General features: G+C 39.3%; 1 protein-coding gene across 3 annotated transcripts in view; it reads left to right on the top strand.

The window, feature by feature from the left end:
* LOC117214864 (protein O-mannosyl-transferase TMTC1-like) overlaps positions 1-19,254 on the top strand; it is a 280,632-nt gene that overhangs the window by 116,883 nt on the left and 144,495 nt on the right. For all 3 annotated transcript variants that reach the window (XM_033461241.1, XM_033461239.1, XM_033461240.1), the window contains exon 2: positions 4,198-4,375. In XM_033461241.1, the coding sequence (XP_033317132.1) occupies positions 4,198-4,375 (178 nt within the window). The remainder of the gene's footprint in view (positions 1-4,197; positions 4,376-19,254) is intronic.

Below are 19,254 nucleotides of genomic sequence, written 5' to 3' on the forward strand. Positions count from 1 at the left end.
AAAATTCTGCAATGCCCGGCCGTAAAAGCCTCGAATCCAATAAAATACTCATTTATCCTAAAATGAATCGATTCGTAGAAATTCAAATTATAATTTCAGAAACCACTCGGTCCGATTCTTCAAAATCTTTTTCGAAATTTTCTTATAAAATAAACAGCTTCGTATCGCAGATTGTGAAACGTTTAACTATGAAAAACTGTCGATCGTATTGAGCGATTCCCTGGTATTTAAACACTAACAATGTAAATTTCATTCGTTCCATCGAGATGGAGGTCCATTTAGCGATCCACGGGGAAACCGAATCCGTGTAAACAATCAAGTGAAACCAAAGGAAGCGGAGAATCTGGAGCAGTGTAGCGCTTCGCACAACAAGACCGGAGACTCGTGCGTCACAGCTAGGAAGCCCTTTAAGTGCAAACAGGAAGATCCTAAATATGCAACCCTCATACCCTTTATGGTGCGAGCGCCAGTGCATTCTCGCGCCTTGTGAAACGAGATTGCGTCTCGGAAATGTTTCGGAATGTTGGTTGGTCTTCGTTTGCTAAATACATATGGACGCCGGAAATAAGGGTATCCGTTTGCGAATACATGGCTGGGTATCGTTGTATCCTCAAGAATCTACTGCCCCAGAAGAACATTTATTCATGGAATGATATTTTATGTTCAAAGCGATCCGCTTGATCTACAACTGGATCTCCTTCGTTGCAACGACGAAAATAGTCGTGTTAACTGTGCAAACGTGCTTTCGATTTATATGCTAATAAACACCACATACATAATTATAGCTGTAACATCGTTGGTCGTAGGCTCGCTCGATCGACCACTGTAAATATGATTGGAAACATTCTTTCAAGTTTTCACGATCGTCATTCGTATTTTGTAGTTTCTTGGACCCTCTGTTTCTCTGCTACGTATTTGTTATTTTATTTGTTAAATCACTGTGTCGTGAAAATTAATCTGATATAACTATTTTCTTTAATGACGTAAGAAGCATATTTGTTTATTCAACTCCTTTTACGATTGGAAGTACAAGGAAAGTATAAGGAAATACAAGTGTTCTACTTGGCTTGAAATATCGTTTTAAATTTCAAACAAGGCTTCTTCGACCGTTCCACGAAGAAATATATTTTGAACTGTGTGAATCGTGTACAATGTGAATTATAAACAAAGCGATAAGAATACGTGATTCAAGTAATTTGACGTTGGAATCTTTTACGGATAAATACCCGAAAGACTTTTGGTGCACGAGACCGAAGGTTCCTTCGTTCGGTGACTATTATCGATTATCGATTTCGATCTAAGGACTTCAGCGAGACGCACGAGCCGAGTCAGTCCGCAACCAGCCGCCAGCTGATTCGACTAGGATCGAGGAACGAAGTGCAGTTTCAAAGAACAGTTGCACAGAGCCACTTAACATTTTATTAATTCATATAAAGTAGTTCACTCTATAGTTTTGCCTTGTCGCGTGTTCACTTGATACGGACTTTTATTGGATCATAATATAATAAAGACATTCAAGGCTTGGCTTGCATCGGTATAATCTGAAATGCCTGGAATATCCGGCCAACATCGAAACTTACTTGGAAACCTACTTTCTTACGAGTTAGGAAATTATCGAGCGAATTGATTTTGAAGAATTGACAACAAGTTGAAGATCGATGTGAAACGCGAGGTGTGCTGAATAACACAATTTAAGGAGTTCAGGTTGGAAAGGAAATTAGGATTTATACAATAACGTTAAATATCATAAAGGTTAATCCTTGATATTATCCATTTAAAATTCAGAATCCTTCTTAATACTCTTAAATTTTGCGCTTGCATATCTGCGAATTTTTAAACTCTTTTCAAGTTGTATTAAGCACTAATATTTATGCAGTAACTACTAAAAGTTTCCAGCCAGAATGTGGCTCTACTTCAGCTTAAATTATGCAAAACCTGCAAAACTCTTTGCGATATTTTATAAGATTACACCAGTGTGATAGATTTTCATTTTTAGAAATTCTTTATCTCAACGATATAGTGAAATTATACTTCGCGCAGCCACTCTACCGTAACGTTACTTTCATTCTTTCATTATATATCAACATATAATACAGAAGTTTATCAATGTAATACCAACAATTTCGTTACTATATTCTATTAGACGAACTCACCATTTATCTCCATAGAACTTTGGCATCTCAGATTGAAATAACAATTCTCCACTTCGAATGTGCGCCACATATTACACCGCTTCGTAGCAAGATCAGTTGGATCAAGATCGTCCATCGACGTCTCATAAAATTCGCAGTAAAATCTGCGTACGAACGTGCAACTGACACTTCCGAGTTCTTTGGTTGATCCAGAGCCAAGGAGATGACAGGATACGCCTCCAGGCGAGCAGGATCCTTGACACCTGGAACGAGGCCAATCTCCGGTCCGCCAGAAGCGTCGAACTTATGCCGTCGGCAGAGTTTCAAAATTATTACTCGACCGCGTCAGCAGCTACCGTGTTTGTTTTCGTCCTGATGCTGGTACCCTGTCTCACCTATTTTCCATCCTCGTTCGTTCTTCGCCCTCAATTTTCTCTTTCAGTCGCCTGTCGCGCTTTCTTTCTTGTTCTTTAGGCTGTTTCGTCTTTCTTCGCGTTTCTTCGTCACTGGAATCGAAGCGTTTGCGATGAAAAGCGGCAATTTAAATATTTAAGTTATATTTGTTGAAAGAGAAAGAAACTACCTATAGATTTCACGCAAGGATCACAGAAGACAAAACTGATCGTCTGATTTTAATATCACTTTATGGTTAAGTAGAAGAATTTTAACACTAAATGTATAACAAGATAAGATTGAAAACGAAGACACCTGTTCTATTCAGAGATGACAAATTTCTCAAAATAATTGAGAAGTTAAGTTGATGATGAAGTTTTGTAGAAGCCAAGGACGCGATTACTGAGACAAACGATATTTTCCAAATTTTTGAAGGGAATGAAAAAACGCGTTTAGTTAATAAATAAAACAAGCAATTGTGGTAACGTGGAATCGATCGACAACGTATTGAAGTCTCTTCCCTATAAAAAATAGAAAGTTTGATTTATGTCCTTCTCCTATAGCGTTTAACAGTGGCAAATGACTTGATTTTGGAGCGATGGTCGATCTTCAGTTGATTTTATTGCATTTTGAGTTGCTTCTTGCAACACCACCTACTTCGATCGTGCACGACGAGCATTTCCACTGCAGTAGATAAAGTATTCGATGATCAATGGTCATGGAAGAAAACGCGTGGTATAGAGAGTTGGGGAGTTTCACAGGGTACTTTCATTAGAAGCGAAACACGTGGCGCGAGGAACACCGGCGACACAGCAAGAAAAGCAGCGAGCAAGAGAGAAATTGTACACCGGTTGCGGTGAATGGACGAAGCAGAGCGAATAGATGTATGGAGTGTTTTCTACAATCCGATTATCTTGGTCGACTTAAGCGGATTTCCGTGAAAACTTCGCCACGGCTGCGCCGTCAAATCCTCTGTAGTTATAAACGGGAAGACTGCTGCGCCCATTGTTTTCCGATTTCTCGAGTGGTCAGCTGATGGTAGGGTATTGACAGAAACAACTAGATGAATCGCATACCGAAGATAAGGTTTTGTATTTATGTCGAGAGAGATTTTACTGGAACGTAAGCGCATATCGTTTCGCTGATACTTAGTTTGTTGCTCGTTTATTGTAAAATCCAGTGATAATGTCTGCCAATAACAATGGTGAATCTTTAATGGACTTTAAAGGTATAATAAACTTTAATAACACGTAAACGTAATTGTCTAATTACAATCATGGCTTACTGTTTTCTACGATGCTTCATTACGAGTTCCGGTCGGAATTAGTAGCGACTTTGTCTTTAGTATCTTGTTGGAGAATTCTATTGAACGTTGGTCGCTATCATCGCCAATTGTTTGCTATAGGAATTATGCGTATTATATTTTCAAAACATCCATAAAAAGATCTTTTTAATAAATCAACATTTAAAACATAAAAACATTTCTAATAATCCATCTTATCTTTGTATATTTCTCTGTATTCTTATTTGTAATGTATAATATAGATAATATTGATAGAAGGAAATGTAATTTATACGTTTTTATATTCTTAAGATATAAAATTAATTATCACATAACATCTGAAATCATTATCGAAGCACGTTTTAATTCAGCCCGTTTCCGTATTTTCAGGTTGAACTACTTGATGTCGGGATTAACGCCAAGCTGGTATCACGCGACGAATATTGCCCTGCACGCCATTGCATGCGTTTTGGTCACAAGGGTGAGCCTAGCGGTGGCATCACTGCGTCCAGGATTTGCTGCCTTGACAGGCTTGCTGTTTGCTGCTCATCCTGTACACACTGAAGCGGTAAGTAATAGCTTCAAATAGACACGATGAAAGCTTACAACTATCACGTGCTGAATCCTGAAGAAACGAAACACTTTGCGTATTTTTCTTTCTTCCGAGGATATTAATATAAAATAATAAGCGATCGTATAAACAGAGAAAACAGTTTGCACGATTTATCTTTATAGTAGAAGAACGAATTTTAAAAATATATCGTTAAGAATAATTGCAAAATTATCTAATCCAGCGTTAGAAAAATATATTGGTATAAAAAATTGTGCAAACTAACTGTGAATTTTTGAAAAAGTAATAATCTCATAGATCGGATAATGCGAGGGAAAGCAGTTTTATTAACCGTGAAACATATGACGTGAAATGTATTCTACGAAGACCCAGGAGAATCTGGTACATCAGTAACAGTGTCCTAATTATAATGCTGTTCCTAGTTTTATCATCGTCAGCTTCGCAGTGTGCAATAATTCGAAGAGATTAACGTAAAAACTAATTTAAAATTTTCCCCTAGTTTAGAACTTGTCTTAAGCCGCTTAGGGATACGAAAGTGATTGGCAGCAAGTCCTCTTGTACTTCTCGTTGTATCTTGCGCATGATGCACAACAACAATAAACGTCAGTGATAATGTTTGTGTACGTAATCTGCTTCGGTTAAGCGCATAATAGCGATATTGTTCTCATTATTATCTTCGATTATCTGTTATTTCAGAGGATGTACGTTTAAAAACGACGTGTGAAGAGTGCACGCTATTCTATCGAACGCTATTGACAATGATCAACGATCCTTTCGCATATGATTTTCGATCCAATTGTGTCTTTCTAAAATATCTCCAAAATTCTTACTAATATGTACGATTACGCCTTTCGATCTTATGTTACATATTTTTTGAAAACATTATAGATCTTCTATGTTTGTTGAAATGAAAATAAGAATAAAACATGAAATTGGAAGACGTCAACGAGGTAAAATATTGTCTACAGAACATTTGCAATTTTTCTAATGAAATCGAAGAATCATAATTTACAAGCGAAAACGGGAAACAAACATCGATCAAGTTTTTCTGCAGAGGCTTTGTTACAAAGTTGTAAGCAAACATCGAGCGGATATTGAAACACGATTCTATTGTATAGTATTGTATTGTATAGTAACAGATGCCGCGTTTCTACGTAACAAAACTTTCTACAATATCTTTTTCGAATTTTCAAATTATAAATTTACTTCTGTCGTTTGACCAGATCTGAAACCATTGAGCATAAACCGTACATATATGAAAATTACTATTTCTTTCTTTTCAATCTAACTGCATCCTATTCGCAAGTTTGCCACGAATGTTTCTTCTAGCGCATGTTATTGATTATTCGAAAGCAAAATGATCACTAGTCACGAATCTATTTTTCAGTTGTCACGATCAAGATCTGCGTAGCAATAATTTCAAATGCAACGTTTAAATTTGCATTTTATAAACATCAAAACTCCCAATTACCAGGGGAAACTTGTACGAAAAAGAAAAAGAAACACAGAAATTAACGCACTGTTATTTGAAGTAATGAAACTCACGCAGAAGCCGCGATAAGAAACGTCGTTCGTTGTTCGTTAAAAGTTTCTTACGAATGGTCATTAACGTAAGACGCAGGCTTTCGAGTGAAAATTACCGCCTGTGCGGCATATTGATTTTCAAGGCTGAATTGTCTATGCTCCAGTCCGTTTGCTGGTCACGCACTGTTCTGCACCCCGTTATATCACATGCGTGCACATATTGTCGCATGTGTGACGAGTCGCGTGTGAACAACGACCCTTTGTCGTCCGTGCTGTTATCGCGATGTTATGGTCGTATCACGTTCTCGGATAAAGAAATCGGACATAGACGCGTAACTTGCGATGCCGTTAAATTGTACCGCCGTGCTGATTGGCTTTAAGATAAGGTTAATCGTGCCGTTTCAAATTCGTGAGTGACTTTATGGGTCTTGTCTAATGCGCCACCAATGTCATTTCGGACGTGAAAAATGTGAAAGTGACGCGAAAAGTCGTGTAAAATTGTTTATTGAATCGGTTAGCAGTTCGGGCATAAGTATTGAAAATACCCATTGGAGATTCACAGAATTGGATCTACGTTAATTCTCCGATGTGAAGAGAAAGCAAGATAAAAAGGACGGAGAGAAAGGACGAGGCATTTGAAGAAACGGTGCATTGAAATATTTAAATAATTCGTCGGATGATCAATGAAAATATTATTTAATAAGTATCTTTCGCGCTAATTAGAACGAAAATCCACGTTTCAAGAGATAAACTGGTATCCATCGCGCTCATAATTGAACATCCTCGTCGTAATGATCTATAGTGGAGGAAGATACAGTGGTCGAACGACAAATCTCGAAAGCAAACATTCTATTCGGTGGCAGAAGGGGGTGGGTTGATCGCTGGTAATGCCACCGGCGATATTTTGCTTTCTATGCTATCCAATCGGAATTACAGCTGCCATCGGTTCTATTCGATTCGCTCGGTAAGCCTCATCATATTGCTATTCAGCCGCTATTCCGACAACAGACGCGGAATCCCTTTGTTTGTCCTTGTAGGCGTTGTTTACCAAAATCATTAAATCCGGTCCTGGATTGAATCCTTGATCGAACAACGCCGTGGGTGAGCGTTAATCAAGTTGTACGAGCAAGCGATCGAAAGGCCTGGCTTGCCAAAGACACGGAGTCTTTTGATCGTGCTTGAACGATCGTTTATCGCGGCGTGAAATGGCATCAGGCGTTCTTTGTGCAGATTTCCGTCGGTTCCGCTGGAATCGTGACACGTCATTTCGCGACTCGTGCGTCACGATTCATCTCTTCGCGTGTTATTCACGCATACATGTGGAAGCGTGTGGCGCGCGCACGCGTCAATGACGGGGACAACGAGACGTGTCCTCCTTGTCAAATCAGTTTGCGCGGTCCGTCCGCTGTTTGCCGAAATGATCAAGCGGTGAAAGCACGGCCGGTTTCTGGCTGTCGGATCAAGCCCTCGACCGAACGTTGAAAGGTAGCGCGTTAATTAAGTACAACAGCACCGAAGCGGCTGTTTCCAGTGTAAACCCTGACGAACAAAGGATGAACCGGTACGGAAGAGGGACGAGAGAGCCGGCTATGAAGAGGGTCACCGACCGTTCCTGGACTTGGTCGCGCGTTCAGGCTATGCGCGAATTTCCGCGATCGATCGATTATCACGCCTGTCGGTTCTGCTATATAGGTCAACCTTTCGGGTCTGCTCCCACTTGGTGAATTGATTGCTAAAGTACCTGGAAGGAAACTGACTGAACGTATCGACGCGGAAGCGAGTCTGTTCCGTTTCCTACGAATACTTCGCGGAGTCCAACTGTCTGCTGTTTGAGCTAGTACGCTTCTCCGCAGGAAATATTAAGTCCTACCGAATCGGTACAATTTCTGCGCCTGACATATTCTAGTTTACCCTAGTACCGACTTTATTACATTTTTCCGACACGCAAGCATTTGAAATTTATAATTTCTAAAATTTTATTTTAGAAGGAATTCTAGTCGAGGGATATGTTCTTCGAAATATTGTTCGAAATCTAATTGTTGCGAGGCTGATCGTATTCTGAATCTTATACGTCGGATATCCTTTTATTCGGTTTAATTCGTACAGTCTATTTTAGTTATCCGTCGCGAAGTTATTTGAGTTACCACGTGATAGCAGATTACGAGATACACTCATCTTAGAAGATCCCAGCTTATCCACGCTTTCCTTAAGTGGATCCCGTTGTTAGTCGTACAACGTTCCGTCCATTCCTGTACCAATATCTTAGCTTATATACCTAAGTCACGCGGTCTTGGTTCAAAGCATGACTCTCAATCGCGTAACAGTTTCTTGCACGAATTCCTCCCTTTTCTCAGCCGTTTCTCCCCTCGTGTAGTTTTCCCACATGTGTGAATCCCAATTTGACTGGATATAGCGTTTGTCTGCTGAATCGAACTTATCTTTAGAACGATTGTTTCGCGTGTTGTGGAATGCACACGAGTAGAACAGCGAAGTTTTATCACGAAGCAAATTTTATCGACATATCTTATTTAACAGCAAATTGAATTGCTATTTACGAACCAGACATCCAGACGGATATTGTACGTTGTTAATTGTTAAAGCTATTTCTCGAATGAATAACCAAAATGAAATCCACCTAGGAGATTGAATAAATAATTACGGAAGTTATAAAAAGCTAACTTATAATGTCAGATCGCGATCGAAAAAGATTACATTTTAAACATTCACTAAGATATATTTACAGATCTTCGTTACGTTTACTTAATTATAACGTCGTATGTACGTTTCTAAAGTATGAAATATTTGTCCACCGATGAAACGTTAATTACGTTTGCGTAACTGAGGAAAACTAAAATTAGATTGGAAGGAAACTCGAAATATTTCCCTAATTGCCAAACGTACGTGGCTCTTCGGCTTTCAGTCAGCGTTTGTAATCAAAGGCACATCTCTGATTTGTGTCTGGCAGAGCATAAGAGACCGTCCTACACATATAAGGTGTCTTCGCCTCAGGAGTTTCGTATTGACGATAAACACTGGCTATTAAAGCCGGCACCATCGATCGATGTACTTCCTTTAAGCCCCTTTTCGTTCGTAGGAACGTCGAGTCGCTGCCTTTGAATTAGCTTGTTTTCTGCTCTACTAACTCTAGTCGTATCGAAAGTAGCGTCAAATGACGCTTGTTTATGTCGCGAAATTTCAACGACTTCTCCTGCTGCAACTCCGTAGATCATCCAAATATTTCTGCTTTTATGCCTATTCCAAAATGCAAGTTACACGCGTGTATGCAAATTATTACGACTATTGAAAAATAGAAAATAATGTTCGTATGCCAGTTCAAAAGCAATCGATACAAAATTTATTAACATTTCCGAATTCAAGTTCTAATAGAGCTGTGTTGGAGCAATTCCCTTTATCGTATCTTTGTCTACAGGGTGGTTGGTAACTGGTGGTACAAGCGGAAAGGGGGTGATTCTACGCGAAAAAAGAAGTCGAAAATATAGAATAAAAATTTTTTCTTTAATTTCTTTTTTTCATTTTTCCATCGAGACAACGATCTACAGTGAGATCCGTTGTAACGTACCGCACGCGTACCGAGCGAAAATTCAAAGTCGATTTTCTCGAAAACAAAGCCTCGAACGAAAAATTTTTATTCTATATTTCCGACTTCTTTTTTCGCGTAGAGTCACCCCCTTTCGGCTTGTACCACCAGTTACCAACCGCCCTGTATATTCTACCAGGTTTGTCTCGCGTATTTCCAAACTGATATCCTCGCAAAATGGCAAACAGGCTTTAACGTATACTTTTCTTTCTCAAAAATGTTACCAACCATTTTTGAATATTCAACGATACTATTTATCTTCGTCGCTCTCCATTGTGTTTCTTGCACCGAACATCTTCACCGTTTATTTATACAGAAATTAGACACGTGGAAGAACCGATTTTTCGTTATTCTGCTTCTGGCTTTTCTGTAGATTTCAGAGTAGTTAGCTTTTTCTTAGGTGTTTTACGATTCGCTTCCTGGTGACTTTCTTCGAATTTTCTTCCCGCTGCGTTCGACTTTTTTACGTTGCTTCTGGCTATCAACTTTTCCGTATTATAAATTGCACGCGAAATTGAATGCATCGATTTTCCTAAAGTATATGTCCTACTTTCGGATATTTTTGTCGGATGGAAGCCATATGAAACTTCGAGTGACTCGTGGAAATATTTTCTTTCGCAGCAATGGGAAATTCTATGACAATTAGTTTCTCCAGTGTCACAATAAACAAACCTGCTTTGGATGCTAATTTAAAAGGTATCGGCCAAGGTATGGAATGAAAGTTTGTCGATTCCCTAACTTTTACTTAACGTATACTTCTGTTGTTATGTTATGTACATTGTCTGAATGTTATGTACATTGCATGAAATGATAGAATTAAAGATAAACGTAGACTCTAGAGAAAATGGCCCCGGTGATCTTAACCTTGACGTATGTTGTCAAGATCAAGGTCATCGGAGCTGCGTCCCCTAAAATGAACGATTACCTTGAAACGTGAAAAAGTGAACACGACACGATCCTTGACTCTGCTGTGATCGACTTAGGACCATAAAATTAAAAAGACAAGCGACGCGTATCGATAACGATTCTTCTATACCTCGTTTCATTGTAAGAAAATTTTTACTGGTCGAAAAATACATTACGATACTAGTGAAAGAATGACCCAGGTGAAACGATCCAAATTCTCAAACTTCCAAAACGTTCTACTTTCATCGCTGTCGCAACTACGCGAAAAACAAACAATAGAGGAGGTTAAAACAATAAACGCATTTCGTTTTGTAGCGGTGAAATTGTCGGTTGGAAATGGTTTCACAGTAGGTGGCGCGCGAAAGTGTGATTCAGAGGCTTCTATTCTTCTCGAAGAAAACTCGGAACGTGGAGCGCGGCGTGTATTCCGTCTTTCCGCGGAGTTATACGCGTTCCAGTGAAATCATTCGTGAAATCGTAGTCGTCCTTCGTTCCGCCGGAACACAGGGCTCTTCTATTTTCCTGAAAGCAATCCGTTCTGGTCGACGATGGTGTCGGAGTAGGCAGATGGAAATTAAAGGGACCGACGAGACCGTGTAGGTGTTGCTTCCAGGATATTCTCGCGCAGGATCGACGGTCCGCGTTTCCAGGTTAATGTCGACCGAGGAGAAGACGGTTTTCTTCCTTTTTCCTCTCTTGCTTCTTCCTACTCCTATACCGAAGGTCGTTCGAGATTCGGATGGCACCAACAAGAAATTTTAGAACTTCCATGCATCATCGAGCGAGAGTATCCGGTAAGAGCTGGGCTACATGGGTTAAAAGGAACTTTTAGCGATAGAAGAAACGGTCGAAGGGAGGTTGCTCGAAGTGAAGTCGAACTTAAAGTAGGCCGCGTCGATATATACGAGTATGTACATACGAGAGTGACATAGCGCGTCTGTCCGATTTAGAAATGCGTCTGACGAATCGGAAATATTATAACTCGTAACCAGTATGCTGGTCATTTTATCGCGTAGACGATAGATTGAGCAATCACGCGATAATTAAAAATATAAGGAAGATAGTATCGTTTGAATCGTTGTAATTGTTGCAGAATTTATCCCACTTCTCGAAACCAGCCTAATTAAAAGAAGAAGAAAAAAAAGAAACTGCAATCTAATAACGATAAATTATATAAATAATAAAAAATAATAATTTAATATTTCTATAGCGTTCTAATATTTCTCCTTTATCGTATCGACAAAATACCATTTCTGCACTTTGACGTTTCATTCAATTTGAAATTTCGTTTAAGAGATTGCGAAAACAGAGGAAGAAACGCAAACAGAAAGAAGCATACGCGTCCCTCCTTCTATTTATCTCTGGAGATATACGTAAAGACTGGCCAAGCTATTTTCTTCTAACCTTTTTAATCCTCTTTGGCCTCTAGTGATTCTCGCGAAATTGTTCAGCGAACGGAAAACACCGTTCCATTTCTCGCCATTAGATACGGTTTGCCAGGGTAATCGCGAATTGCTACGGACATACCATTATTTCCTATGTATGCATGGCTACGTTCTTATTCGTGTTTAGCGAATAGTCGTACGAACTACGGCTCCCACACGATATTTCAATGCTCGATAAGGATAATGGGAAGTTCCTCTGAATTAACGGAGGACTTGCCGGGTCGACGCGCATTAACGAAGTAATTTACGAATACTTCTGGGTAACCGTGGGTTATCCAGCACATATGTCTTCGGCAACCTTCCGCAGACTATTCTTTCCCTACCACTGCACCACCGATATTATTATGCTACCCTCTGCAGCTTTATCGCGGATAAAGACATTTCTATATTGGCCCAGATTATTTCTAATTTATATACGATCCATAAAGAGTTTTATCCTGATTGTTCTTTGATTTTCTCTTATTTTATGCCTGGTTAATACGTGTTTTACGAAAGTTATATAAATTGTTGAATATCCTATGACACTACACTGCTCGAAATTATTGAACGATGGTTTTTCGCGTTAGTCTGATTATTATGCCCACTCTTTGTGTTTCGACCACTCGCGGAGAGACGCGATCGCAGGAAGCACGCCAATGGGAGTCGTAAATTCCCGTTACGATTAGATAATCGACGCCACGAAATGATCGATCCCTATTTCGGTTAAGATAACAGAGGTGGTTAATTGAATATTACACTGACGTAACAAGTTATAAATCACAGTTTATTCCAACAACTTTGTAAAGAAGATAGTTACGTTGGTGCGTATGTATAAGATAAATAAGTGAGTGATCTACGGGTGTAAACCCGGTCAAAGGGATGTTGACTGTTTGAAAGATGGAAAATCAGTGAAGTTCCGTGATGATGCTGTGACGGAGGAAAACTAAGGATGGGTGTGTCTAGCGCACGGGACCATCGGATTTGTTGATGACGATTTTGGCTAAGAGAGCGAGGGAAATAGGCTTCGTTGTTAACTGGTTATTTGCTATGGTGGTAGGTGAGGAAGGATGCTAACCGCCCTCGAGATAAAGTTGCTAGTGGGAGGCCTCATACGTGAGAAAAGGCAACTTTCCCGCGTCAACCAGTGGTGGACAATAAACTTTAGGAAACAATTCAGCGAAAGAATATCTGTTCGGTCTGAAGGACCTTGACTAGGAAATTCCTGAGATTTATGCAGGGTACTTGAGACTATGGAGGGTACGCGGTAAGGATCTGAAGACATCTAGATGCCATCTTGCCCGCGGTGTGTGGCCTGGTTTAGCTAGAGTGTCGTCCGACGTAACACTTCGCATACTTTGAATCTTCAATATCTAAACAAACGACGTTAGGAAATTATTGCCTCCACTACTGTCATTGTAGAATTTATTTGTTCTTGTATCTTTCTCTTGTTCGTCTTACGTAGATTTTCTCGTAAACGAAGGCCTTGTTATTTCGTCCAACGTTTCCTTACAGCGGTAGGCAAAGGAAGATGTAATTCTACCAAATGTCCAAACTGGACAAATTGTGAATGTAAACAATTAAATAAAAAAAAAGGAAGATATATGGGTATTTGTATTAGATTGTTATTAACATCTGAGGAAGACATGGACTTAGGTGTCATCAAGTGGACAGTTAAATATACACAACTATGGTCGTCTCGTCTTTAGTTTGCAGAACGATCGTCTTTCTTTCTTCGTCGCATTCGAATATCATTTCGATCACGATACTCGATTGTTCCGACTAATTTATTATCTCGCCACTCGCTTAATTGATTGAGAACTCGATAATTGAAGCTGCGAGTCACAGAACTTTCTGGAGAATACGCCATGGAGCGCAGACGAGCCTCTTTGAGGCGAGATTGGATTCCACGTAGAGTGTCCCAGTTGGATTTCTCTGTTGAGGGGAGGAAACCAAGGTATCACATGTGCTGGCAATAGCGTTCAGTATCACTAACATCAACTTGCTTGTGATCCATATTGTTCTACGACATTGAATTGCAATTAATAAGCGAAAATATGGCAGATAGGATAGATTGAGGCTAGAATTATCAATCTCTAATATCTAGAAATGAATAATTGTAATAAACGTCGTAATGAAAACAAATAGATATGTAGGCATTAGGTCGTCCGAAAAGTTTCTTTCGTTTTATAAAGAAATAATGGATGCACAACATTTTTCGTTTTATATTATTTAATCGAATTATACGTATGATCCATTATGTTCTATCAAGATGAAGATTACAAAGTTCGAGAGATTAGGTTTCATGTTTGTATAAGGATGCGTCGTTGTAAAAGACGTGTCTGTAAAACAGACACTTTTCGAACAACCTAATATAAATACGATTATCTGTGTATTTCAGTGAAGTTAACTGATAATTGTAAGAGCAAAAGACCCGAAACACGTTAGTCTCGTAGGGTCGGTAATTCTAATTTTAATCATACGTTTAATAATTATCGGGTCAGAATCGTATTCGACGTGTTTGTTGGCCATTATTAATACGGCACGCGAGGACTTTTACTATTTTTCTTAGACTCATTGCATCTACCTGCGCCTTGTTTTTAACCCCATGCCTTATAAATTGCCTAGTAGTATTTTATCTATGATCGTTGTCTATTCACCGTTAACACATCGTATCAAATGCAAAATATTTGGATATGTCCGGTGTAAGGCAAAGGAATTCGTAAATACGAATTTGACACGATACTAGAAAGTATCGGTTACCATTAGTATTCTCAAATTTTTGTCTCTGTCTTACCCTTGAGCTTACCACCTTCTATAGGAAAAGGCCAAACCCTTGTTCCCCGGATATCCATCCCAAAAGTCTTTAACTCATCTAACTTTAAACTTACGAACTTCTCCCTAAAGCTCACAAACTTCGATATCACCGATTCATCCACGTGATTCGATCATCGTTACGCACCGCTCAGTGAAAAAGAAGCTTTCTCGTGCTTTCCAAATGAAACAAAGTCGCTCGATTATTCCAGGGTTGCGCTCGTTACGATGTGGCGTTTCCATGAAACTTGCTCGGTCCCGTTTTATACAGCGCTCGCCGGAATTGCCGTGTATCGATGTCGATCAAACGGTAACAAGGTCGATTGAAGCTTCCTTTAACGCGCATTATTAATGAGCGATCGCTACGAAACGCCGTACTGCGTCATCGGTAACCTAGATACTCTCGCAGGAGAACGTAATTTGGATCATTACGGAATTATGTTAATTAAGAACGAGCTGGACGATTGGTGGCGCGATATTAAGGGGTTCCCGGAGACATATTCGTTATCTCGTGGGTCATCGATTCTCCGGTGTTCCCGCGGGACCGCGACTTTGGTCCGTTGGCAAGCACAGCGGCGACCTGGGGTTAACAGCGTGAGTTTAAAAGTGATTTATCTCTGATTTATGGAGGAAGAAGACGGCGCCGGAAGCCGAAAGTTTCTCGGCTCCTCGGCGGCCAGGCGGAAAGAATTATCGTTTGGGCACAATGGACAGTTGGCGATATCGTTTACACGTCGAATCCTACGACCGTTTGTTCCGCGGGCGGATCCTACCGAGGATAGGACAATGGCAGTTCCTTCGTTCATCGAGAAAAAGATCTCGCGTGTTCTGCGATCTATGCGGTTTGATTCGAGTCAGGAATAATGCCGATTGAAAGGAGACGACGACGCCCTTAAATCTTGGATAGATAGCTGGCGAACAATATGGCCCGTGTTGATTCATGTTTGCACTTACTCACTTTAATTTTCGAGTCTACTTTTCTGACTTTAGGACGTAGTAAACGATTAGATGGCAATTTGACGATTTTATACGTACATTTGCTAGTTTTTTGGGAAGTTATTTATCGCTAATATTAGTTTTTACGTATTATCGTGCTTTACAATCTTACCTGTGACTTTTATTGAAATCTTTTATCTAGCTTAGAATTTTGTATAATTTTGTAATTATCGGAATATTTTTAACGATATAAACGTTTGATTTATGACTCTATTTATGATCGGAGTTCCTTCTGAACCTTGTTGATCATTTTTTAGAAAAACATATGACCAGGTTATTCTTTTATAATTCTACCTTTATGTACAAGATTCCATAAAGATATTTCCATCGTGTCTTAAAGCGAAGGCTAATTTATCGTAATACCAGGAGATGCTTGAGCAACATTAGAGCATCAGTTGTATTTCAACGATATATAGTTTACTTGTTTATGACAATTGCGCATTAGTTAATTGGTTTTCCTAAATGTCTGAGAAGGAATCCATTGCCTGATTCCGTTTATATAACTGAATATTCGAAAGTAATTAAGTTAAGTGGTTGTTATTGAAACAGACAGTTTGAAACTTTCTTTCGAGAATTCGTATTCGGATACGGATAATTTAACGAATAGAACTTCCTGTACATAAATTCAATGATATTTACTCGAATAATATCAGTCTTCTGCCTTGATTATATTATATTACGCATTATTGCCAGACAGATCGAAAGGAAAAGGTATTATTTGTATATAATAAAATTAATAGCACTCGCATCAATCTCATACTTGTATTTTACGTTTCATAATATTAATTTACAAAATTCTGCAAAATATCCCCAATTAATACGCTTCACATCGAAAGCACCGTCAACTTAAATATTAGAAGTTTGGTATGTCTTTTAAATATCTCTCTCTCTCTCTCTCTCTCTCTCTCTTCCGAGATATTTTCATGATTAATAACGTTAGTAAATATATAGTCAAATAAAGTTGGATTTTCAAATAAGTAGGTTCCATATTAATTGCTTGAATACTAACATTGATTTAAATGTGCCATCTTGTCGTATTTACAAATTATTATGTTATTTTAGCACGCTTATATATGACCAATTACACAAGCAGTTTACTAATTGCCTGTAGATATTTATATATTTATGGGAAATTTAAACATGCAAATATAAATTCTACTCTATAAAATATCAAATAATTTACACATTATGGAATATTGTTACAACATTCAGGCAGTGAAAGAAACTCTATGGAGCTTCTATTTCTCGAGTCGTGTTAAAAATGAATTTGAATAAACACTGATTTCGTCCAAAAATCGATCATACTTTTTGACGACACGGATACGTATCGGAGTTATTACCATCAGGTACAGTAACACGCCATTAAATTTATGTTGTCGAAACCTTGCGTTACATTATTTTTCTCGGCTCGCCATCTGTATATTTCTAAAGAACATACTCGTAATAATAGATATTAATCTCTAGAAAAATATAGAAACGTTTGACGAAAATTTGGTGTGTTCTTAATTAATTTATTCGCAATCATATAATTATATAATATTATACGACACGTAGAACATCCCTAGCTAAAATCACCGAAAAACAACAAACCTACTTCGCTTTATTAATATATCGAATAAAACGACAAACAGTCCAAACATTTGGTATTTGCCATACGTTTATTCGCAAAAGTAATTATTCGATTATCGAAAGAAAATACTTCGAAAATATTGAAAGCAAACATTTTACGTTAAATCTGGCAGACGAATGATTTCGTTATTGGCAGGTGCGATCCTGTATTGAATAAAACGCAAACGTGATATCAAACGATAAGGCGTGGCGCAAGGTACAGCAGGTTGTTCGTTGTAAATTGCCAATCCGAATAAGGCAACTCTGTTTAAACAGCTGCGCGTCTCTTCGACCGATCAATAATGACTTGCTCGAGGAAAATCTTTTTCGGCAGTGGAATATCATATTCCGTATGGCATGGTGTCCCGATGTCGATTCAAAGGGAGGAAGGTCGCCGTGCAAACGAAAAGAAGCGACGTCCATCCATGAGAAACGAGTTTAGGTACCTCTCCTCTCTTCGAAGATAGTGCGTCCTATGCACTACCTGTGCACGGATTACGTCAACGGTCTTGGATTTTGTCAGCATGAATATTTCACCTTTAGATCCCGCAAGCTCGCGCGCGAAACCCGGAAGGAAGATGCCAAAGATGAATTTTTACCGGTGACAAGGAAATGCTTCTCGATCAATTATGCATGTATCTGCAGCTGCGCACCGCGTAAATAAACGCAAATCAAATTATCTCCGGAAACGAAACGAGACACTACGATTTCGCGTTGAATTTCTCATCGGGATTGGAATTATACATCACTGTGTATTAAATACCCAAGTATGAATTTTTAATCATTCACAAGTTCTATCGATCCTTTGTCCGAGAAAAAGCTTGGTATCCGAAGATAAATTTGAAAATGCTTTTTTTTTCTTTATTGGAGATGATTCTTTACCGAGAAATAACGCTGTACTTCGTGTGCGCTACCATAATTTCGCTTATGCTCGACCCTATAAAATAGAGGAGAGCGCCGAACTAATAAACTACGTTACGTTAAATCCTCCGCTAGGAAATGGGAGAAAAATAGGAAGTAGAGGAATTATTACTGAATGTTAGCGAGTCCTTAACGGAATGGCCAAATTACAGCGAGGGCAAAGAAAACTATTTGCTCTGGTAACTATTTTCGTTGGTATTCAAACCCGTTTTAGGTAGGTAATTGTCGAAATTACTCGGTTCGTTCGCGCGGAAACACAGCGGGCCGAGACCCGCGCCACCCATCGAGCCCCACACTCCACGACAGAAGTTGCGAATCCTGGTGAACGCTTTTAACAACAACCGGAAGTAGCCAGGCATCAGCTGTCTGAAGTTCCTCGCTCGAGTGTCTAGAGCCTTGATTGCGCGATTCATAACGGCGAGAATCCGACTCGTTCATCCTCTCTCTTTCTATTTTCCGTTTCCGTATATTCGTTTCTTCGTAGTTGCACACGCGCCGTAATGCTTTGGCCAGCTTGCCGATTCTTGTTGCTCGCTGCGGATCGCGCTCGTTACCTGCAGCTAAAAAGTGGAATTTATACTGGCGGGAGATGATCGCGCGCGAGCACCAGCTCCATCAACTTGCCAGCAAACGATGGAAAAAGGTATTTTTCTCGAGATCACTAACTCATCCGTAACGACACTTTGGACAAATTCGCTGTTTCCTCCGAACGACTGCGGTTTAAGGTTTTTCCGAAGGCTAAGCTCGTTTCAGGGCGAAACTGCCGCGAAAACGTTTCAGATCGACGTGATTCGAGTAAACCTGCAACTTTTGCGACCTCTCTTGTTAGCGAGTTGTTTCCTCCTACCAGCTTCGTTCCTCCTAAATGGGACAAGTCGAATATCTGTCCGTGGACAGAGTTTGTCGCGTAGGACATTTATTTCACAGCTACTTTTAGTTGTGCTTTATCGATGTTTTATTTGCAATCGCTGTTAAGGCAGATATAGAGATCTTACGGGTTTAGAAATTAAAGAAGCTTTACCTTGGTTATTCCGTTTAGATAAACGAACAGTTAAGGCGATAAAATCTATCGACAGTTCTTTAAACAG

The sequence above is a fragment of the Bombus bifarius genome, unplaced genomic scaffold (genome assembly GCF_011952205.1).
Source record: "Bombus bifarius isolate JDL3187 unplaced genomic scaffold, Bbif_JDL3187 scf7180000009243, whole genome shotgun sequence".
Taxonomy (NCBI): domain Eukaryota; kingdom Metazoa; phylum Arthropoda; class Insecta; order Hymenoptera; family Apidae; genus Bombus; species Bombus bifarius.